The 25025-nt window shown below is 43.9% G+C and overlaps 1 protein-coding gene across 2 annotated transcripts in view; it reads left to right on the top strand.

Annotated features, from left to right (window-relative positions):
* Window positions 1-25025, top strand: part of LOC308332402 (dolichyl-diphosphooligosaccharide--protein glycosyltransferase subunit STT3B-like) — a 186164-nt gene that overhangs the window by 140954 nt on the left and 20185 nt on the right. For both annotated transcript variants that reach the window (XR_013965710.1, XM_080788293.1), the window contains exons 8-13: window positions 5074-5122; window positions 7235-7389; window positions 8974-9191; window positions 13299-13486; window positions 18117-18288; window positions 23426-23599. Coding sequence is in view for 1 of the 2 variants with exons in the window: in XM_080788293.1 (XP_080644419.1) it covers window positions 5074-5122; window positions 7235-7389; window positions 8974-9191; window positions 13299-13486; window positions 18117-18288; window positions 23426-23599 (956 nt within the window). In the remaining variant the exon portion in view is untranslated. The remainder of the gene's footprint in view (window positions 1-5073; window positions 5123-7234; window positions 7390-8973; window positions 9192-13298; window positions 13487-18116; window positions 18289-23425; window positions 23600-25025) is intronic.

The following is a 25025-nucleotide window of genomic DNA, read 5'->3' as shown; positions in this document are numbered from 1 at the left end:
GATAATGAAAATCTAAACATTTGTATTATAAAAACTTGTTTAAAAAAAGAATCTGCCTAATGATGATGTCACTGGAAGACGGTTTCTAAACTGCCCACAGCCCTCCTATATGAGACACAGACTGAGTAGAAAAGAATCGTGCCATTTTATCATGATTATTAGTCAGGACCTATTATATGAAGATAGGTTGAAAAGTTGAAAAGGTCCTTTAAGCACCACCAATAGAATGCATTTACTCCTATTGATGTGAATTCTCTGTGCTGTCATGCTCCTTTATAAGACTCCTCCTATAGACAGCTATGTGTGTCCCTGGCTGGCTGGCTGGCTGTGTCCCTGGGTCCCTGGCTGGCGGTGTCTGAGCCTGAGCACGGAAATAGCGTTTGGTTGGTTTTCTCAACCAAGTGTCACTGTTGTGCAGCCTAACACCCACACCCACACACACACACACATGTTAACTGTATATGTAAGGTTTTGAGGTGTTACAGTACAGTGACAGTACAGTACAGTAGAGGGACCCCCCACACGGTATAGCTCTGTCATTTATTGACTGTTACGGACGCTGGGCGGCTCGCTGGAACCGGGCCGGCACCCTGGCCGTGTTCCTGCGGTGTGATTGGTGTGATGTCTTTTTTTGTGATTACATTTTTATCCCACGATGTTGTAACCCATTTTTTCACCCAGTGTCAATTATCTAATGCAGTCCTGGGCTCTACACTCCCTCCGCCAACCGGGGGAGAGCAACGGACTGACATCATACTTCCTTCTATACATGAGGGGCTCTATTTTCGACCATGCTAAACCCCTTATCCCTAAACTTCTTTACTTTTTTACTATATTTAAAATAATTTTTAAATAGTTAAAATGGCCAATCTACAAGCTCACAACGTGTCGATGTATATTGGCTATTTTAACTCTATCTCTACCGCTATAGCTGTTAGCATAAACCCCCAGTTCCAAATCCTGGTCTCTAAACTACCTCCCCCTAGCCAGCCGGGGCGCCTGATGGAGGGGAAAGGAACTGGTTGGAATAACGTGTTCCTTCCACGCGCTATACGTCCAACCAGGGAAACCCCCTGTGACTCCCCAGGTTGGCGGAGGGCGTGTAGAGGCCAGGATCACATTAGATAATTGACACAGGGGTGAAAAATGGGTTACAAAATCATGGGATAAAAAAAAAATAAACAGTTCCCAGTGCCAGCATACGCGTTCACTTTAAAAGACGGTGTGTGTGTGTGTGTCCCTCCCCCCACACACACACACACTCACCACACACACTCTAGTATCATTGGAACACGCACACACTCTTTACCTTTCGTCAGAAGCTTTTGCATGGCGGCAGCGTCACGGTACAGGCACAAATTCAATCCGAAATCCACCGAGGACAGCGATTCTATAGAGTCTGACCTATGGAGGTTTGAAAATCCTCCCCTTCCACTGGTTTGCACTGTGAATGTATTTGCAATCCCATAGTTGGAACGGTGGGGCGTTGCTATAGGAACCGGACCAATGTTAAAAGCTTCCGTAGGCTATCAACCATTATATAGACGGAGTATACGTTGGTACGTATTATATATATACAGACCTGGGATATGACGCCAACTAGCGTCGACGTACGACGTACGTATACATACGGACATGTGGGGGAAAAAAGAGTTAACTATTCAAAAATGTAGTTTTGTAAAATGTACAGTAAGTAGTTTAGGGTTAAGAGGTTTAGCATGGACGAAAATAGAGCCCGAGGAGTCCAAGCCACTTATTTTCACCTGACAGGGGGGGAGTTTCCTTTGTTAGATGGAGCATGTGGAAGGAACACGCTATTCCAACCAGTTCCTTCCCCCTCCATTAGGCTGGCCAGGGGAAGGCATGCATGTTTTTTTGTGAGGATACCTACCCCCAGGGGACACTGGGGGAGAACATGCAGACTCCACACAGAAAGGCCCTTTCGCCAACCCCACCTCGGGTATGGGCACTGATAACGCGGAAAAGAGAACACGCCCCCAGCGCCCACAGTGTCCACAGAACCAAATGTTTTATGGTCATCAATCACCAGGATCCTGGGTGGCTTCATTATAGCCTTTAAATTGATATCATTATTTGTGGAACTCCCTATGGGGAACTATAGAAAGTGGCCGTCACTGCTATATGCCCTGTGACCTAGTATAGAGCCCTGTGGGACTCCAGTCCAGTCCAGCGTTTCACTGCGTCTAGCCGCTAGCGTGTGTTTCCGAAGGTACTGCTACTGTGCATTGTTTGGTGGAGTTTGACGTTGATAAGTTAACACGTTGTCTGTATTTTATGTAAGCTTGCCAGGTATGTGTATAGTGACACAGTTTGTGAATGCAATAAGCCGTGCAAGGCCTTGGTGAAAGGCTATTTATTTTTTTATGTTTTAAAAAGAAATTACAGCTGGGGGAGTTTTTTTTCTCTAGGACAGTGGTTTTCAACCAGTGGCCCTTGAGGGGGTTGTTCCAGGCGGTCCCCCAGCTAAATGATGGGGAGTTGGTAACCGAATGAACATATATCGTTCACTCTTGAGAGCTTCAAATGAGCCCAGATGGACCCGTACGTGTCCACTTGGGCTCATTTTACGCTCTCAGGGGTTCAATTATAGTTAACATCCGCATTGCTTCAGTTACAAGAAGGCTACACGATTAGAGAATGACAGAATGTAGAAGAGTTGTTATTTTGATCAATGTCTGCCAACAGCTTGGAGTTATGGACAAAAATCGAAATAACAAAATATTCTTTGGTTTTGGGTCTGAGAGGCTAAACATCATTAACCCATTCTGAACGGGAACCCATTTTGGTGTTAGCATCATGTTATGCTTTAGCTATTGAAAAATAGCAGATCTACAATCTCATAGCGCGCCACCGAGTGGCGCGCTACGAGCTTGTAGGTCTGATATTTTTTGAAAAATCGAAGGACTGACATTTTTAGAATCTGATCTCAGGTCAGAATGGGTTAATCAGACCAGTGTGTGTCCAGTGGAAACCTCGTATGAATCTGATCTCAGGTCAGAATGGGTGAAGTGATGGTCCGTGGCTCAAATGCTGAATAAATAACGAGCCTTTAAATGAAAAGGGTGTGAAAACCGCTGTCGGAACTATAGTTTAATAAGAATCCCGACGCCGATAAGGGATTTCCCAATTTGCTCTCACCCTCCGCTGTTTACATTTTGAAAAGAAGAAAAAAAAGCTGATTACTGTAATACGGAGCTATCGGAGTAAATATTCAGTGAAGCACTTGCCCAAACTTGGAACTCATCAAATGTCGTATTTGCACTGCAATTTCTCCTTCATCATTGACTCGACAGACTATAGTGAGAGTTGGGGTTGTTATCGACTCCCTCAAAGAACATGTTCCAGGGACCAGCCTGCTCTCTCGCCTTGGAATATGGGGTTCATAAGCTGGGAGAGAGGCTTGCATGCAGCTCTGGGACCGTGTCGACTGGTTGGTTCTCTGTGAAGGTGCTTACACACTTAAAATGTCTTTGCAATGGCTGAGCCAGCACCTTCCTAAATGGAGAGAGAGAGAGAGAGAGGAGGAGGCAGCTCTTTGCCTGGAGCAGAATGCGGTTCAGATGTTCTTCAAAATGCTCCACTGAGTCACAAGTCATTTACTCGGACCCAATGTGTCGCAGCATCTTCAGCACATCTCTGGTGATGGCTTGTTATCGCTTTAATAATGATAATAGTCAGTGGCGATTGAACAGATCTTCTTTTTCTTTTCAAATGCACAATTTGCGGACAATGAAGTGATTGGACTTTGAAGCTTTCCTCGGCCGTGCGAGATGAAGACTGGGAGTTTAGGGAGTAGTAGTTATTTTAAAATATCATGCCTTGCATGGTTTCCACAGCCATTGGTGTATGAATGTGTGTGAATGGGTGAATGACTGTACACAATCTATGTAAAGCGCCTTATATTGGCGCTATATAAATGCACCATTTTTTACCATTTAACTTTATGAACTAAATACAAACATATTGGACATAAAAGAGACAACATTAACACTACTCATTGAGCTAGTAATTTAGACTGTGAAGTAATGGTAAGGGTCATGTCTGCGTGTTTGGAAATGTCTGCATGTTTGGAATTGTAACAGCTGAAATAAATAATATATCAGTATTCTGATTAACCTGAGGGCCACATTAAGTGAAGGTGGGGGCCGCACATGGCCCCGGGCCACTAATTGCCAATGGTATGGTCTGTTTCCTGAGATTTAATGTTACTAGAATAGAGCCCTGAGGGACTCCGCTCGACAGCGCACAGTGGGTTAACGGGAACTAGACGTTAAAGGACCACTTCACCACTTTTCAACCTATCTTCGTTTATAGGTCCTCACTAATAATCAGGAAAAAATGGCGCAATTTTCTTCTACTCTGTCTGTGTCTCATAGGAGGGCTGTGGGCAGTTCAGAAACCGTCTTCCAGTGACATCATCGATGGGGAATACAAGCTAATAGAAACTGCAGGCTTTCTAGTCCTGAAAAGTTGCAATGCGAAAACGGTTGCCATCGTTCTCACGATAATGAAAATCTAAACCTTTTTGTAAAAAGATCTTGTTTAAAAAAATGATCTGCCTAATGATGATATGTCACTGGAAGACGGTTTCTAAACTGCCCACAGCCCTCCCATGAGACACAGACTGAGTAGGAAAAAAATCGTGCCATTTTATCATGATTATTAGTGAGGACCTATTATATGAAGATAGGTTGAAAAGTGGTGAAGTTCCTGGCCACACAAGAAGGTAGTTTGAGTGAACACAGTGAAAAATTGCCCTAGAATAGTATCTGTATATTTTCAACGGTGATGAATGGTCTTAAGGGAGCCATGGAAACTCTCGCCTTTTGTCTTTTTCCTTCGGGGCAGGTCATTTTCCCGTGCATAATTTCTAGTTGTGGGGTCCAGCTATAGGGGAGACAGTTCTACATTATTTGTTCGGGCACTTTTTCCTTTGGCTCTCATTATGCACTAATAATGTATGTGTTTAAACTGCGTCTGCTATCTCCCTCTCTCTCTCTCTGTGTCTCGCCCCGTGTATCTCTCTCCATTGATTTGTGTTTCTTCACTTAGGTTACATCGCTCCGTGGAGTGGGCGTTTCTACTCGCTCTGGGACACCGGGTAAGCCTTCGCAAGCCCCTCGCCCGTCAATAGAACATTTGTTCAATTGAGCGTGTGCATGTGTGTTTGAGAGGCCTTTAGAAGCATTTCTGTACGCCCCAGTGGAGAAAACACACACACACACACACACACACACACACACACACACACACACACACACACACACACATGAAGAGAAACAGTATAGCTGGCTACAGAACAGAGGTCTTAGCAGTCTCGCATACATATTGGTATTCTCCATATGAGCTGTGCCTGTTAAGTATTCACAAACCCTAGCATATACAGCTAACATACAGTGCAATCCAATCAGACTGTTTGCTGACAGAAGCACCTTGGCATGTTTGTTTTCGTTCTTCTGATAGGCTGTGTAACTCTCTCGCTGCGTTTGCCCTTTCACAGCGGTATAATCACTGCACACTTTAAAAATAAATATTTAAAAACCCACCACAGCAAATTAAACACAAACATGCAAAAAAAAAAAAGTAAACATGGTACTACTCAACTCTGGTAGACTAGGTTTATTAATATTTCAGATTTGTTGAAGGGGAGGGGGAGGGGGGGGGGGGGGGTTGAATTGGGATCATACGGTCCTTGGAATGTAAAGTATGTTTTTCTATTTTATTTTTTAGTGGTGGGATTTATCGTGGCATATCTCATTCTAATTTGAATCAAACTGTGCTTGTATGTAGTATGTTTACTTATTTATACTGTCTCTCCTTCCTTCTTCCCTTGATCTATTTTCTCCACTATGTCTTCCTCTCTCTCCCTCCACTATGTCTTCCTCTCTCTCCCTCCACTATGTCTTCCTCTCTCTCCCTCCACTATGTCTTCCTCTCTCTCTCCCTCAACTATGTCTTCCTCTCTCTCCCTCCACTATGTCTTCCTCTCTCTCCCTCCACTATGTCTTCCTCTCTCTCTCCCTCAACTATGTCTTCCTCTCTCTCTCCCTCCACTGTCGTCTTCCTCTCTCTCTCCCTTCACTATGTCTTCCTCTCTCTCTCCCTCCACTATGTCTTCCTCTCTCTCCCTCCACTATGTCTTCCTCTCTCTCCCTCCACTATGTCTTCCTCTCTCTCCCTCCACTATGTCTTCCTCTCTCTCCCTCCACTGTCGTCTTCCTCTCTCTCCCTCCACTATGTCTTCCTCTCTCTCCCTCCACTATGTCTTCCTCTCTCTCCCTCCACTATGTCGTCTTCCTCTCTCTCCCTCCACTATGTCTTCCTCTCTCTCCCTCCACTATGTCTTCCTCTCTCTCCCTCCACTATGTCTCTCTCCCTCCACTATGTCTTCCTCTCTCTCCCTCCACTATGTCTCTCTCCCTCCACTATGTCTTCCTCTCTCTCCCTCCACTATGTCTCTCTCCCTCCACTATGTCTTCCTCTCTCTCCCTCCACTATGTCTTCCTCTCTCTCCCTCCACTATGTCTCTCTCCCTCCACTATGTCTTCCTCTCTCTCCCTCCACTATGTCTTCCTCTCTCTCCCTCCACTATGTCTTCCTCTCTCTCCCTCCACTATGTCTCTCTCCCTCCACTATGTCTTCCTCTCTCTCCCTCCACTATGTCTTCCTCTCTCTCCCTCCACTATGTCTCTCTCCCTCCACTATGTCTTCCTCTCTCTCCCTCCACTATGTCTTCCTCTCTCTCCCTCCACTATGTCTCTCTCCCTCCACTATGTCTTCCTCTCTCTCCCTCCACTATGTCTTCCTCTCTCTCCCTCCACTATGTCTTCCTCTCTCTCCCTCCACTATGTCTTCCTCTCTCTCCCTCCACTATGTCTTCCTCTCTCTCCCTCCACTATGTCTTCCTCTCTCTCCCTCCACTATGTCTTCCTCTCTCTCCCTCCACTATGTCTTCCTCTCTCTCCCTCCACTATGTCTTCCTCTCTCTCCCTCCACTATGTCTCTCTCCCTCCACTATGTCTCTCTCCCTCCACTATGTCTTCCTCTCTCTCCCTCCACTATGTCTTCCTCTCTCTCCCTCCACTATGTCTTCCTCTCTCTCCCTTCACTATGTCTTCCTCTCTCTCCCTCCACTATGTCTCTCTCCCTCCACTATGTCTTCCTCTCTCTCCCTCCACTATGTCTCTCTCCCTCCACTATGTCCTTCCTCCAGCTACGCTAAGATCCACATCCCCATCATAGCGTCTGTGTCGGAGCACCAGCCGACCACCTGGGTCTCCTTCTTCTTTGATCTGCACATCCTGGTGTGCACCTTCCCAGCGGGCCTCTGGTTCTGCATCAAGAACGTCAACGACGAGCGAGTCTTTGGTATTCAAATTATCGTTGTTTTTTTCATTGACGTTTGCCGTTCTCTTTAATGTTTTTTATATATTTTTTTATGCTGGGCCGGGGGGGGACTCTTGGACTCTTGTATAGTGTGAGAGTTATTTTCGTTTGTCTTCTTCTTATTGTTTCCATTGTTTGTTTTATTGAACGCTGCGGACGTTTCAAGTCTACAGTATAAAGGTTCTAAAATGACACTGAAGGCTTTGATGTTTTGATATGCCAGTGTGTCGCCGATATAATGTAACGAGGATCTCTCGTTTGTAAAATATCGCCGTGTGTGTGTGTGTTTGACAGTGTTCTCAAGGGGACGCACACGCAGATTAAACACACCGACGGGCCGCCACGCAGAAAACAACGGTCGCACATGCAGTCGAACATGCGCTGCTCCGTGGTTAGGGTTAGGTTAGGGTTTGAGGTTGGTTGTCGGACTAATGACAGTCGGACCGATAGTATGTCTAAACTAAAGCCTGTATCCTGTTTCAAATAGTCTTTTTAGTCATCAGTGATTGGGGGGGCTATTACAGATAATGTAATACTCAATGTTGGCCTATAGTAGTACCATTAACAGTAAGCTTAGGAACATGCGGTGAATATCTCTTAACTATACACCTCGGAACCTATACGGAGCCCTCTCGGTACAGATAAACTACACTGAGGTTTGTAATGTTTCCTCACGGCCAGGTTTCACAATAACAATGCACCCTGGAAGTAATGGCAGCGGGCTCTGTCTCCGTGTCCCTGGCTGTGCGTCTGTCCACCCGACGTATTCACCAGACACTTGATGCTATATATATCGATCCTCTACGCACCTGTTGGCTCCGCTCTAAGCTTTCAAGGACCGGGACGCACGCACGAGCCAGTGAGCCGCGTAAACATAATGGCCTGCATGTAAAACTGACCTGCATCGATTATGGCCCACTGCGCTACTGCATTGCTTTCACCTCACTTATACTTAAAAATAACAAGTCCTTTTGTTTCGTTTTTTTCTTTTCTTTTTACGGTGTGGCCTCTGCACAAGAGGCTTGTGTACGCAAATCTGTGTATACAGTAGGTATTCTCACTCGCGCCGTGTCCATTTTTGTATCCATTTGTATTGACCATCAGGGGCCTCTTAGAGCGTTGGCTATTCAGAAATAGCAGGTAGGTACCCTCACAAAAACATGCAGTAATCCTGGTCTCTAAACTGCCTGATGGAGGGGAAAGGAACTGGTTGGAATAACGTGTTCCTTTCACGCGCTATACGTCCAACCAGGGAAACCCCCCCCCCCCCCCCCTGTCAGGTGTAAAGGAGCAACTTGGACACTCAAGCATGAAGGAAGCATGAGTTCAAGTCCGTTGCTCTCCCCAGGTTGGCGGAGGGTGTGTAGAGCCCAGGATCACAGTAGATGATTGACACAGGGGTGAAAATTGGGTTACAAAATCGTGGGATAAAAAAAAATATATAAAAAAAGAAATAGCAGATATACTTGATATAAGCTTGTTAGCTTGTTAGCTTGTTAGCTTGTTTTTAAATTACGCCAGTGATTTGAGATATCTCTCTCTCCCCCCCTCCCTCTTCCCCCGCAGTGGCGTTGTATGCCATCAGCGCGGTGTACTTCGCCGGCGTGATGGTGCGCCTGATGCTGACGCTGACCCCCGTGGTGTGCATGCTGTCCGCCGTGGCGTTCTCCTGCGTGTTCGAGCGCTACCTGGGAGACGACGCCAAGAGAGAGAACCCCCCCGGGGCCGAGGACATGAGTAGCGACGAGGACGACAAGAGGAGCTCCGGGAACCTCTACGACAAGGTGTGCGTGTGTGTGTGTGTGTGTGTGTGTGTGTGTGTGCGCGCGCGTGCATATTTTCAGATGGGGGGTCCACGGCCAAATACAGATAATCTTGGGGGTCCTTGACATGACAAAGGTTGGATCACCTCTGACATAGAAACGTCGACTCGGAAAAACTTCAAAGACACCCGTGTTGGAATGGGCCTCGAATTAACCTGACGCTGCCAGATGGGGGCGGTATTGGGCATGTTCCCCACACACAGCTTCCATCTGGGATCTCTCAGGGAGTTCAGCTATAACACCAATCCGTTCCGTATACCGAACCAATCAGCGTGAGCCAAGGGGCGGGATATGTGCGAAAAACCGGATGTGAAGCTATATATAGACACGTCAATGTGATTGGTTGTGTTTGCACGCCCCCACACACGGTGATAGACAGACGGTCACATCCAATCATCTACCGAGTATCTTTGAAAAAAAGGAACAGCCCCCGTCATTGAATTTGCTTCTCCGCGATCCCAGATCCCCAATAAGCTGTGAAACAAATTTTTGTCTAGCAAGCTTCTTGGATCTGGCAGCGTCAGGTTAGGCCTCAATGGGTTAAAAAAAGCCAAAATGTGTGACCGACAGCCCATTGGCGGCTCGCATCATTCACACCGCGAAGAAAATCCAATTACAGCCGATTCCTCCCGACCGCATTAGTGACCGTCTCGCTCATAACGCCGCGATAATGATGGAATATATATAAGGCATGAAGATTTGTTTTCCGTTGATTTCAGCCTGAAGGTTTTCCTGTAAATGCAAAAAGCAACTAAAACGGGAGTTTTAATTTGACATTTTGTCGTTTTCATAATGCAAGATCTGTGTATAGCACATTCATTCCATATTGAAGATGTCAGATTTGGCCCCCGAAGTCTTAACCCATTCTGGGCGGGGAACCCCTTTTGGTGTTAGCACTATGTTATGCTTTAAGCTATTGAAAAATAGCAGATCTACAAGCTCGTAGCGCGCCACCGAGTGGCGCCGCTACGAGCTTGTAGGTCTGCTATTTTTCAAGTCGAAGAACGACCGACATAGAAACATAGCTTTTTCTGAAAACTGTCAGGATTTTAGAAGACATTTATAGAATCGTTCCCAGGTCAAAATGGGTTAATTCATTCCATGTGTTTAACAAACGCTCAAATCTGGCCAAATGGCCGCGCTTCCAGATGGTTTCACAAACGCTAAGTGGTGCTGCGGTTTGTTCCTCGTTTCTATTGGGATTCTCCACCACACATATCCCGGAGAAACACTTCCCAGCCTCCCTACAGGCGTAATTATGATACGCAATTTAACCCATTCTGACCTGAGATCAGATTCATATACGAGGTTTCCACTGGACACACACTGGTTCTGATTAAGCCATTCTGACCTGAGATCAGATTCTAAGAATGTCAGTCGTTCTTCGATTTTTCAAAAATAGCAGACCTACAAGCTCATAGCGCGCCACTCGGTGGCGCGCTATGAGCTTGTAGATCTGCTATTTTTCAATAGCTAAAGCATAACATGACGCTAACACCAGAATGGGTTCCCGTTCAGAATGGGTTAAAAGGCTGCTGTTCTTGCAAAGCTTTTCTTTAACACATCCAAAAAATTGGTTATCTTTATCGCCGCGTATAACATTCACATTATGGTAATAGGGCCCGGGGGGGGGGGGCAATGTGACTTCAAATCAGTATCACAATTTAATTCAAACGCTTGCCTCGATTTCGATTTTAATGAACGGCTCTAGTTTTAAAGGTGAAACTATAACATATCTACATACAAGCTCACAGTGCATTGCATCGACGTGGGGCCGGTTGTGAACTGGTATAGATCTGCTATTGCTTAATCAGTTTATAATGACACATAAAAGGTATCGCTTTCCACTTCAGTTCTTAACCCATTCTGACCGGGCACCCATTTTGGTGTTAGCATCATGTTATGCTTTAGCTATTGAAAAATAGCAGATCTACAAGCTCATAGCGCGCCACCGAGTGGCGCGCTACGAGCTTGTAGGTCTGCTATTTTTTGAAAAATCGAAGAACGACTGACATTTTTTTTAATCTGATCTCAGGTCAGAATGGGTTAATCAGACCAGTGTGTGTCCAGTGGAAACCTCGTATGAATCTGATCTCAGGTCAGAATGGGTTAAGTTGATTATTGGTTCTAAATATACATTTTGTGGGTGAACAACACATAGGTGCATATAGGTAGGCGCATAGGTGAACACAGACGGGACATTGCTGTTCCTTGGAGTGGTGGCACCACTCAAAAAGGGCTTCAAAAGGCAACCTCGGCGCAGAGTGTGTTAATTGCCCGGCCCTTTGTGTGAACGTATACGCATGACGCGTAACGACGGTAACAAAAAAAGAAAGGATATATAATTTCGCACAAACAAATGAATCGCAAAAGAAAAAGAAAAACAACAACCCCCCCCCCCCCCCCGGGTATATAATGACCTTATTAGTGATGGTACTTGAGTGGTTCAGGATTAAGCTTTCCAGTAGAAGGGCAGAAAGCATTTAGACAGTGACCTTTCATTCGCGAGCTCGCTTACGTCTCTCTAAAACTCTGGAACCGGTGGTTTTGAAATAATTAAGATGCATCTCTCTCTCTCTCTCTCTCTCTCTCTCTCTCTCTCTCTCTCTCTCTCTCCATACAATGCATCGTATCTCTATAATGTATGTGTGCACGTGTGTATGTGTACACTGTGCACACTGTATATATATATATACGCACCCTTAACTATAATAGCTCACACACGCACCGGTATAAAATATTAATCTGTAGTCCTCAATGATTTCTCTTCAGTCAACACTGAGTGCTGTTTAACCCATTTTGATCGGGAACCCGTTTTGGTGTTAGCATCACGTTATGCTTTAGCTATTGAAAAATAGCAGATCTACAAGCTCATATAGCGCGCCGCTACGAGCTTGTAGGTCTGCTATTTTTGAAAAACCCGAAGAACGACTGACATTTTTAGAATCTGATCTCAGGTCAGAATGGGTTAATCAGACCAGTGTGTGTCCAGTGGAAACCTCGTATATGAATCTGATCTCGGGTCAGAATGGGTTAAGGTACTCCAAGGAAACAACACGGCGCTTAATTTGCTCAATAATTCATTCTTGCCTTTTTAAATAATTCAGAAGCATGCAGCCGTAAAACAAAGGCTCCACCATCCATAACAATAGTGTGCATTGTTTTTAAATAAAAGACTGATTTATTTTTATATCCCTATAGAAGTCAGCATGTCTTCTATAGAAGTGTGTCCTACACCGAAAATAGGCTTTATGCAAGCTTACGACACGCCGCGGCGGTCCTTTAGTTATTTCAGACTGCCAGAAAACCCTAATAATAATCTCAGATATTTCATAACCGCAATCGTTATAGCGCCTAAAAATCCGGCAATTTCTCCAACCAGTTAGCTGTATATGGCTACCAAATATTGCGTTAACCCATTTTTGGGGCGGGAACCCCTTTTGGTGTTCGCATTATGTTATGCTTTAGCTGTTGAAAAATAGCAGACCTATACAAGCTCGTAGCGCGCCACTTGTAGGTCTGCTATTTTTTTTATTTTTTTTAATCGAAGACCGACAGACATATAGGTTCCTCTTTGGCATCCAGGGAGTTATGTGTGGAAAGTTTGGCATCGACCGGCTTAATGGTGCCGGAGATTAGCTGGTAACGGACGGACGGACGGACACACACACACACACACACACACACATGGGCGGTCGGTCGGAGTGCAAAACATACTCTCTCCCCATGCCTTTGGCCTGGTGGAGACCGTGGACCGTGATATGAAAGAGGTTGAATGAAAACCACTGCTTTAACCCATTCTGACCTGAGATCAGATTCATACGAGGTTTCCACTAGGACACACACTGGTCTGATTAACCCATTCTGACCTGAGATCAGATTCTAAAAATGTCAGTCGTTCTTCGATTTTTCAAAAATAGCAGACCTACAAGCTCGTAGCGCGCCACTCGGTGGCGCGCTATGAGCTTGTAGATCTGCTATTTTTCAATAGCTAAAGCATAACATGATGCCAACACCAATATGGGTTCCCGTTCAGAATGGGTTAATGAGTGTGCCCCTCCCTTGCAGGCCGGAAAGGTGCGGAAGCACGTGTCGGAGCAGGAGAAAGCCGAGGAGGGCCTGGGGCCCAACATCAAGTCCATCGTGACCATGCTGATGCTGATGCTGCTCATGATGTTCGCCGTGCACTGCACCTGGGTCACCAGCAACGCCTACTCCAGTCCCAGCGTGGTGCTGGCGTCTTACAACCAGGACGGGTGAGTGAAGAACCATCACAACTTAAGCTGTGTGAAATACTTGCCATTGATATAGTCATGGTTTCCAACTGTGTTCATTGATTGCCCCGAGTCCCGTGGTGGGAGTTCTGCTCTGGTTTTGGTCAATATGAAGTAGTTCCGGTCACGGAACTACTTCATATTGACCAGTTTACTGCGTGGGGCCACGCAGTAAAAGTAAATTAATTCACAAAACTTGTATTGTTGACCTATTTCGTTCAACTTTGACCCCTCTATCACATGGAACTATTTTTTGGGGCGTAGTGATATGGACACAGAAAGCATAGTTCCGTGTGATAGAGGGGTAAAAAATGAACGAAAGTTGCACTAATATTTTTGGAATAGGTCAACAATACAAATGACGTTAGTTTTGTGGATTCATTTGCTTTTAATGCGCCCCACCAAATGACCGGTAACTACTTAATATTTCACCAAAACCAGAGCAGAACTCCCACCACGAGACTCGGGCAATCAATCAATACAGTTGCAACCACAATATTAATGGCAAGTATATTTCATACAGCTGAAGTAAAAAAAATCTGAACTATCCCTTTTAAGAGTTGTATGGAGAGAATAGTAAATGTCAAACACTTCCCTATACTAGTGAAAGCCACGCCTCCGTCTGTCGTATTATCTTATAATATGTACGGATTTGGGGATTTTCTAAGCATGTATGCACGGAATTGCAATTCCGTTGGCCGTATTTCTGTGAGATGGGGTTCACATTATTTATTTTTTACATCTACATTTGGTTTTGAATCATTGTTGTTTCGAAACGTTTTCAAAAAACACTCCCAAACTCCCGGGGACATTTCTCATGAATTACAAAAAAAACTAATAAATTAGAGAACAAACGTTTAAGTAGTAGTGAAATTAGCCAAGCTCGGGGTCTCGGGCTGAATAGGGTGGGAACCACAGTGCTGACTATAGGTCTTGCGAAAGTGAAGTTCCCAAGAAATGTCTTTTCTTGTTTTGACGTATTTCCAGATTATGCACATGAATCACAGTATCGAGGTGTGACTCAATACACCAACAGAGCAGTGTTTTTTTTTGTCATAGTCATAACTCATAATAGTCTCTTGAATCGTTTTCATTTAGCTTTAGTCACATTCTACCAGTCACCTGGAACGTTTTAGTGTTAGTCTAGTTTTGTTCGACTAATATACGCTTTTGGTCGACTAAATCTACAGTTGATTTAGTCGACTAAAATGTATTTCGGCGGGCCTCTATGCCGTCGTAATAGCAGATTTTACACTTGTAAGTGCATGGTGCATTTTTATATATAGCGCCTTTATCCTAAGCGCTTTACATAGATTGTGCATTACATTCACCCACTCATACGCAGATTCACACACCGATGCCGGCGGAAGCCATGCAAGGCACCAAACTGCTCAACGGGAGCAATTTAGGGGTTCAGTGTCTTGCTCAAGGACACTCAACACTAAACTCTGGGGGGAGCCCCGGGGTTCGAACTGGCAACCTTGCGGTTCCCAATCCAGTCACTCTACCCCTGAGCCACCGCCGCCACTTGCTGAAAATAGCCGCGCTGCGACACGTTCGAGCTTGTAGATTGGCTATTTTCAGCGTAAAAATGTGTAAAATGTCTTTTACTTATATTGGATATCTTGTCCACTATAGTCCCTTCCTAGCATTTTTATTTGTATTCGTTGTCGTCAATAATTATTTAGTCTTAGTTTTAGTCGTCATAGCTTAGTTTTCATTTAGTTTCCAACTGTCCTTTGAAAAAAGGTAGTCGACGAACATTTTTCGTCGTAGAATACTATGACGAAAAAGGACGAAATCAATACTGCGACAGAAGATTGCAAGCACTCACGAAAGGGTCCTTCAGGCTTATTGTATTATTCTATTCAGAATCAGATACTGTACGCATGGACTGTTCTGCGCTGCCTGTGTCTGAATAAATAAAAGAAACTCCTGAAGGACGCTTCTGAGTGAGTGTTGTTGGCGACATTCCTCTGTTTCTTCTGAACCCTTCTGTTTCTCCTGAGTCGTATTATACACTTGGCAAACAGACACGTGTTGTTATTGTGACTGAGTTGTGCTCGCTGGTCTTTCAAGTCAGCGTACGACATACAAAACAAATAAAACAAACTGAAACGTCAGTGATTCAGTGATTCCTTCACCGTTGCGAGGACTCGACTGTTGGAATAATGGCCGTTCTCCATCAAGAAAAGTTTTGTATGCCATTACTGTTGACAGTTAAAGCTACCGAGGTATTCCAGCCACCTGGACTGTAACCAAGGTATTCCAGCCACCTGGACTGTAACCTGGACTGTAACCAAGGTATTCCAGCCACCTGGACTGTAACCAAGGTATTCCAGCCACCTGGACTGTAACCTGGACTGTAACCAAGGTATTCCAGCCACCTGGACTGTAACCTGGACTGTAACCAAGGTATTCCAGCCACCTGGACTGTAACCAAGGTATTGCAGCCACCTGGACTGTAACCAAGGTATTCCAGCCACCTGGACTGTAACCTGGACTGTAACCAAGGTATTCCAGCCACCTGGACTGTAACCAAGGTATTCCAGCCACCTGGACTGTAACCAAGGTATTCCAGCCACCTGGACTGTAACCAAGGTATTCCAGCCACCTGGACTGTAACCAAGGTATTGTGTTTTTAGAAAGGTTAAGGGAGGGTGTTGTGGAACGACAACCTGACGAGACAAATATTTGAAAATCTCCAAAACATTTTTTTTTTTTCCAAGTAAAGTTTAAATGCGTCATTAACATATTTTGGCCCAAATGTAAATAATCGATATACCTTAAAACAGTATCATGTCCATTATATCCAACACTCAAACCGTTGAATAATACAATATCCATCCCATATAACACTCACACAGTATACTGAATAATGTGTTGCCCTGTAGCCACAAGGAGAGAAGCCAGGCCCATCTCGCTCCCCTGTATAAATGAATAATCCTCCTCCACCATCACTCCATCTTACATGTAAATTAACTATTAGTTGTGCGTAGGAGTGCAGTCAGTGCACGGGTCAGAGAAAGAACATATTATTATAATGTGAGTGTTCGTAGAGATATTGATTAAGTGAGCGTGTGTGTGTGTGTGTGTGTGTGTGTGTGTGTGTGTGCTCCTTAGTTATGGTGGTGTAACTTATTTGCGTCGCGGTCGCATACTGCATCTGCAGATTTTCAAGGACTCAATGTTCTATTCTCCTCTGAGACTGTGAGTGTTGTTGCATGGCCGAGCTGTTTCTTTTCAGGCGTCAGAGAGACAATAGAGAAGACTCACAGGGAAAATGGCAAACTCGCATACCGTACTCTACTGTCTTGGCTTTTTACACACCCTCTCTCTCTTTGTATCTCTGCTGTCGGCAGGAAACCACCTAACATTTTTTGAGGTTTTTGATTTGTTTTGCATAAATCAGTGTTGTTTTGAACCAATGGAAAATAGTAAAAAACGCTTTGGCCAAAACCTCTTAACTCCATAGGACCCTCATCTGCTAAACTCCACCCCCTCTCATGCAAGTAATTGTCAATATATCACAACACCAACTAGCAAACAAACAAAGCAGTATTGCTTTGTACGGTAAATATACGGTTTTCTTAATTTCCTGAAAAATGAACATTTAGAAGTTAGGTGGTTAAGCTCATCAAAATCAACCGGCTAATGCTAAAAACAAACCTGTAGCCCTGTCCAGGTTGCTAGGCAACGCCTACGTCGTTCCCAGCACAAGGAGGAATGCACGCGCACGCCGCACGCCATAGACACCCATTCAAAGCAGAATCTTTGTAGATTCTGCTTATGAAATTCTGAAACGTGGTGCAAAATCCGTAGTTTTGTCCAATCCATGCAACGTTTGAATGTGATTTTTGATCGCATCGCACCCGAGGTATTACCGTTTCTGCGAAAGCTAAGCCACGCCGGCTCCTGCTGACACAACTCCTCTCACTGTGCGAGGCTGGGATCTGGGAGATGCGGTGTGTACGGCATAGATTTAGAAAGAAATTAGTTAAACGCAAAATGCTGCGTTCGAGTTCAGGAGACTTCGGGGGAAAAAAAGCACTTGAATCCTGAATGCTGCCTTCCCGTATGGCGTGGAAAAGAGTGGCATTTGCATTTCTTTCACCACAGTAAACGCTGCATTCATGGTCTGGAGAGGGCAGTTGTGTTTTACAGACTGGTAAAAGGGCAGGGGCTGAAGCCCCCGTTGATGTCTATGTGCGCACGTGCCTGGCTGGGATACCCGGATGAACATGTCTAGTAGTCAGAGTGTTTCTCTGGCGGCCTGCAGTATCTTGAATGAACACTAGGTGGCAATAAGAGTGTTATTATTAAGTTCCAGTTTGTCTGCTCATTCCTTTACGTCGTCACTGTATCCTGGCTGCGTTCTCTATCCTGATTGGATACAATTGGTATCCCAACCTGAAAATGCATTTTCTGTTTAATAAAAAGCCCGGAGAGACAAGGACACTCCCGTTACTGAACAAACACTCTATAGCAATGAGTACTATCACAATACAGAGTTTTTTTTTTAAACATTTATTTGAACCAAAGAAAACCACTTACTCTACCTTTTAAGTGGTTTTAATAGCCATGGCCATGTGCCTGTCGACCCACTATACAGATCACGCAACATCCTGGATGACTTCAGGGAGGCCTACTATTGGCTGCGACAGAACACGGACGATCACGTGCGGGTCATGTCGTGGTGGGACTACGGCTACCAGATAGCCGGCATGGCCAACAGGACCACGCTGGTGGACAACAACACATGGAACAACAGTCACATAGCACTGGTGAGTACTGAATCCATCTGTTTCGGAGGCACGGTGGCCCAGTCGGTATAGTGCTGTCGCCTCACAGCTAGAAGGTCCTGGGTTTGATTACTGCTGTGGGCACTGGCGTCCGGATCATTTCCTCCTCTGCGTCATCAGTGCCCATACCCAAGGCAGGGTTGTCGAAAGGGCATTTCTGCGTGGAGTTTGCATGTTCTCCCCGTGTCCCCGGCCTAGGGTAGGTACCCTCACATGTTCTCCCCGTGTCCCCTAGGGTAGGTACCCTCACATGTTCTCCCCGTGTCCCCGGCCTAGGGTAGGTACCCTCACATGTTCTCCCCGTGTCCCCTAGGGTAGGTACCCTCACATGTTCTCCCCCCGTGTCCCCTAGGGTAGGTACCCTCAAATGTTCTCCCCGTGTCCCCTAGGGTAGGTACCCTCACATGTTCTCCCCGTGTCCCCGGCCTAGGGTAGGTACCCTCACAAAAACATGCAGTAATCCTGGTCTCTAAACTGCCTCCCCCTGGCCAGCCGGAGCGCCTGATGGAGGGGAAAGGAACTGGTTGGAATAACGTGTTCCTTCCACGCGCTATGTCCAACCAGGGAAACTCCCCTCCCTGTCATGTGTAAAGGAGCGACTTGGACACTCATGCATGAAGGAAGCATGAGTTCAAGTCCGTTGCTCTCCCCAGGTTGGCGGAGGGTGTGTAGACTAGAGCCCAGGATCACATTAGATAATTGACACAGGGGTGAAAAATGGGTTACACAATTGTGGGATCAAATTTTGAAGTTAAAACCATCCGTATCCCCAAACACTGGGTCGTAAACTTGGTACCCATGTGTTGGTCGCGGACACATTATGGGTCCCCTTGTTTTTTTTGTTTTTTTTGTTTCCTTTACATTTAGTTTTGAATTATTAACATTTTCAAAAAACATATTCCCGAAAAAGCTACCGTTTTCCTGAATTAATACCAAATTCAATGTTATTTCTTGAATAAATCAAATACAAATCTAAAAGATAAATTAGAAAGCCTATGTTTAAGAAGTAGTGAAAATAGCCAATCTACAAGATCTGCTATTTTCATGAAGTTGAATCCCGGGGGAATGTATAATTTCTCTTTTGGGTCACTCGCCTCACTCACTCACTCACTCACTCACTCACTCTCACACACACACACACACACACACACACACACACACACACACACACACACACACACACACACACACACTTCTTTCTGTACGACAGGCCTGGTGTTTTGACTGTGATAGATCTGCACATTCGACACACAATTATATTGACTTTGTGCATCATTTTTAACCCATTCTGGGCGGGAACCCATTTTGGTATTAGCACTATGTTATGCTTTAGCTATTGAAAAATAGCAGATCTACAAGCTCATAGCGCTCCACCGAGTGGCGCGCTACGAGCTTGCAGGTCTGCTATTTTTGAAAAATTGAAGAGCGACTGACATAGAAGACATTTTTAGAATCTGATCTCAGGTCAGAATGGAAAACTGTCAGGATGTAGAAGACCTTTTTAGAATCTGATCTCAGGTCAGAATGGGTTAAATCGTCTTGTACAGTAAGTGAAAACAAACAAACACTATCTGTATAGGCGTCCCTGAGGTCAGGAATAATAACAAGATAATAACATGGTGACATTTGTACTGAAGATTTACTGATTATTGAAGATCAAATCCTGTAAATCAGGTTATTACAATATAGTCGGGTCATTACAACGTCATGATGTTTATTGTTATTACATTAAAGCTGCCATCTGTACGATTTATAAGCCCACCCATGATTCAAACTCGGGTCTCTCACGTGAGCGCCACATTTCTACTGCTGAGCTAAGACTGCGGCTAGAACGGCTGCTTGGGAAAGGGGAGTATAGGGGTGTGCTGAAATATCGATATTGCGATATATATCAATACGTCCTCCCGCGATAAATAATCGATATCGATTATAAAAAATATCGATCGAAAAAAGAAAAAGATTTTTTTTTTTTTTTTTTTTAATGTTGTTCATAATGGAAGTGATGAACAACATGTTTAGAAAAGGAGGAAATGACCGCTGAAATAAAGCAAATCCCACTCTCAGATTCCACAGCAAAATGCTGAATTACTGGATGGTGATTTGTCCAAACAGCTTTGTGGGAATACAAAATGCAGGATGCATTTCCCCAGCAGTGGACCAGTCCACTGACACCAGTGATAATGGTCAGTTGGTGGTGTCTGTGAGGTATTATGATGACACCAGTGATAATGGTCAGTTGGTGGTGTCTGTGAGGTATTATGATGACACCAGTGATAATGGTCAGTTGGTGGTGTTTGTGAGGTATTATGATGACACCAGTGATAATGGTCAGTTGGTGGTGTCTGTGAGGTATTATGATGACACCAGTGATAATGGTCAGTTGGTGGTGTCTGTGAGGTATTATGATGACACCAGTGATAATGGTCAGTTGGTGGTGTCTGTGAGGTATTATGATGACACCAGTGATAATGGTCAGTTGGTGGTGTTTGTGAGGCATTATGACGACACCAGTGATAATGGTCAGTTGGTGGTGTCTGTGAGGTATTATGATGACACCAGTGATAATGGTCAGTTGGTGGTGTCTGTGAGGTATTATGATGACACCAGTGATAATGGTCAGTTGGTGGTGTCTGTGAGGTATTATGATGACACCAGTGATAATGGTCAGTTGGTGGTGTCTGTGAGGTATTATGATGACACCAGTGATAATGGTCAGTTGGTGGTGTCTGTGAGGTATTATGATGACACCAGTGATAATGGTCAGTTGGTGGTGTCTGTGAGGTATTATGATGACACCAGTGATAATGGTCAGTTGGTGGTGTCTGTGAGGTATTATGATGACACCAGTGATAATGGTCAGTTGGTGGTGTTTGTGAGGTATTATGATACCAGTGATAATGGTCAGTTGGTGGTGTTTGTGAGGTATTATGATGACACCAGTGATAATGGTCAGTTGGTGGTGTTTGTGAGGTATTATGATACCAGTGATAATGGTCAGTTGGTGGTGTTTGTGAGGTATTATGACGAGAGTATGAGTCAAAAGGGGAGTTTATTGAGTATTCATTTAGTGTTTGAGTGGTGCAACCCCTATAGACGGCTACCGAGCTATGTGTGTGTGTCCCTCCGTGTCCGAGCACGACAATAGCGTTTTTTTTTCCAGTTCCAAGTATTTTGTAGTTGCAGAATGCAGATATCGTGATATATATCGTTGATGAAATTTCATACGATATATCGACATATCGCAATGTATATCGAATATCGTGATATTATCGTTATTGAGGGCCTAATATCGCGATATGTTGTATCGTGAGGTACCCATATCGTCCCACCCCTAGGAGCCATGGCACTTTGTTCTTCATGGCACTAAGTTGCTGCATGTATATATTCAGTCCCAAGCGCGATATCCTGCATCAAACAGTAGTCTGGTCTTTCTGTCTCTTGTTCAATGTGTTCTCCTCTCAGTCCGATTCCTCTGTTTTCTTTTTAGCCACATCTACGTAAAACCATCACCATGTGTTTAAAAAAAAAACACAGGACAGCTGGTAAATAGATGCCTCAGTGTTCAAACAAAAACTGATGTAGCCGTTGAACCGGAAATACCTGCCGTTTCTACCGTTTTAAATCCATACTGTTGGCCAGCTCCATAAACTTGTGTTTATTTTTTAGGAACACCATTCCATTTTAGAATAACGTTTCTGTGCAATTTATCCCAAGGTTTTTTTTTTCATTCATTTTTTAGAAGCCCTCTAGCACCCAGAGTTGCTTTTTAGCAACAATTAATTACTAAATTATTATAATTTTTTTCTGTTCTTTTTTCACCTAAACGTCATCAGTGATGTTCATTGCAATGCCATTTCAATGCCATTGGTCATGATATTTGCATATAAACACCCCCCACAGAGGCTGAAATTCACACAAATAAAAAATGTCTGGACATTTTTTAACCTAAGACTTTTGACCTTTACCCTAATAAAAGTAGGTAAAATAATTGTAATATATGTTTTTTTGTGATCATTAGAATGTCTAGAACATGTTTTATTCATTATTGTGAAAGATATCCCCCAAATGTAAATTATTAATTTATTATATTATTATATAATTATTATAACATTTTCATCAAACTTTTTTATTATTATTTTTTTTTACATATTTTTTAGTGTCAGTCCTAGTAGTAGAAAGTAGTAGTAAGGTTGAAATCAATTTTTTGCAAGTAGAAATTAATGCGGGTGTTTTAGAGGGTTAAAAAAAGAAAAAAATGGGCCTCAGGTCTAAATGGGTTGATGTAGCCTCGGTATACCCAGCTTTCATTTTCGTCGACGCAAACATTTAACCCATTCTGACCTGAGATCAGATTCATACGAGATTTCCGCTGGACACACACTGGTCTGATGAACCCATTCTGACCTGAGATCAGATTCTAAAAAATGTCAGTCATTCTTCGATTTTTCAAAAATAGCAGACCTACAAGCTCGTAGCGCGCCACTCGGTGGCGCGCTATGAGCTTGTAGATCTGCTATTTTTCAATAGCTAAAGCATAACATGATGCTAACGCCAAAATGGGTTCCCGTTCAGAATGGGTTAAAGCCTGGGGGAGCGCAGTGGCCACTCACTGCAGGACAGATCGGTGAGATCCGATTTGGGCGTGCGCAAATCTCAGCCACGACCCGAAGGTTTTGGAATTGTTCTGTTTTTTTTTTTAGGTTTTCTAATCTCAAATTGCACCCAAAAAACATGAACTTTTAACATTCAGTAGATTTTCTGTGATCTGGGGTTTTCTGGCTCAAACAGGTGCTCTTTGATTTGCCGGCAGTTTGTGATGTAAGAGCCTGCAAATCCCATATATGTCAATGGGATTTGCCAGCAGATGCCAGTCACTGTTTTCACTGTGTTCCCTGTTTTCATTGTAGCTCAAAAGGCTTCCAAACCCCAAAGAAAACTCCAGACCACAGAAAATCCACTGAATGTTCAAAGTTCAGGTCGTTTTGGGTGTAATTGAGGTCATAAAACCTAAAAGAAAAAAGAAAAAGAAATGAAAATGAATGTCATAAAACCTTTAAAACGTTAGCTGCGGGCTATAGGGTTAACGTGGTGATGTGTGGTCTTCTCCTTCTTCTTCCAGGTGGGCAAAGCCATGTCGTCCAATGAGAGCGCGGCGTATCAGATCATGAGGTCCCTGGACGTGGACTACGTTCTCATCATCTTCGGAGGCGTGATCGGCTACTCGGGCGACGACATCAACAAGTTCCTGTGGATGGTGCGCATTGCGGAGGGCGAGCACCCCAAGGACATCAGAGTGAGTTGTCTGTTGAGACGCGCGCGACAAAACGCCTTCACGGTCTCTATACACACAATTCAATTTCAATTCAAAGGGCTTTATTGGCATGAGAAAACATTACGTTTTACGTCGCCAATGCAAGGGGCACAATACAGCAATTACAATCGAAACAAAGTGTATGTACATTTGAAAGTCAAGTCTTCCAATAATTCAATTTCTATGCACCAGGATCACTCGATGTGTAGATCGAGTCTTTAGGGTGGTTGTGTTCCATTTGCTATCCTTCTCATATCACTTCTTACTTAATAGTTTTCATTTTGTTTTAGTCACCTGGAATGTTTTAGCGGTAGTGTATAGTTTTGGTTGACTAAATATCATAAGATTTTTTCATTGACTAAATGCAGTTGATTTAGACGACTAACATGTATTATGGCGGGCCTTGATGCCGCCGTAATGACTGATTTTACACTTGCTGAAAATAGCCGATCTACAAGCCTACAATGTGTCGCAGCGCGACATGTTGTGAGCTTGTAGGTGTGCTATTTTTCAGCATGCAACCAAGTATAAAATGACTTATACTGGCTAGTTTTTTATTTGTTGACAAAATTGTCATTTAGTCTTAGTTTTAGTCATCATAGCTTAATTTAATTTAGTTTCATTTAGCACCTGTTAATAGGGACGGTTAAATGGCATTACGACCACTGTACATTGTGAGAAAAGGCGTAAAAATAATTGCCTACTGTTTAATAAAATAAAATGGCTCCAGAGAGAGTTGTACAGTCTACTTCAAGATGCATTGAAGCTGTTGTAAAATTGCATAAAATAGTACGGTGTCGGTAATGCAACAAAAACTAACTGGATCAAATTCCGACAGAAATATTTCCTACTCTATAATGATTAAGGCTGTCCCAGAACATTCGGGGTTCGAATGTTCGCTCGTTAAGGTTGGCACTCAAATCTTAATTAATGGGCTTGAACCATTCGTTTATTTTATTTTGTATTAATGTATTATTATTATTATTATTTTACTCAAAAATATGCGATATGCATAATAGGAGTACTATGTTGAAGTTGTGTTTACAATAATCTGAAAGTCCTGCTTGACAGCAGAAGAGACACAGTGACACACACACACACACAACTCAATGCGCTTCTGAGAGTAGCCTACACAGGTGGAAAAAACGAGAGACAGCTAACGAGCAAGCTACACTCTTGTCAGCTACCTGCGAACAAGCTTACAGGAAGCATTTTTGGTCTGACAAAAAATATGGACAGTCTTACAGGTACTCACAATTACCATGTTTTGGGGGCTGCTTGAGAATTCAACTCATGGCTCATTTTTATGGAATGATGAGCTCGCATATCAGCTTGTTTTCGTGGAGAGTGTGTGTGTGTGTGTGTGTGTGTGTGTGTGTGTGTGTGTGTGTGTGTGTGTGTGTGTGTG

This window comes from Protomyctophum bolini, assembly GCF_963924005.1.
Source record: "Protomyctophum bolini genome assembly, chromosome: 17".
Taxonomy (NCBI): domain Eukaryota; kingdom Metazoa; phylum Chordata; class Actinopteri; order Myctophiformes; family Myctophidae; genus Protomyctophum; species Protomyctophum bolini.
This window is presented reverse-complemented; position numbering and strand designations above follow the sequence as displayed.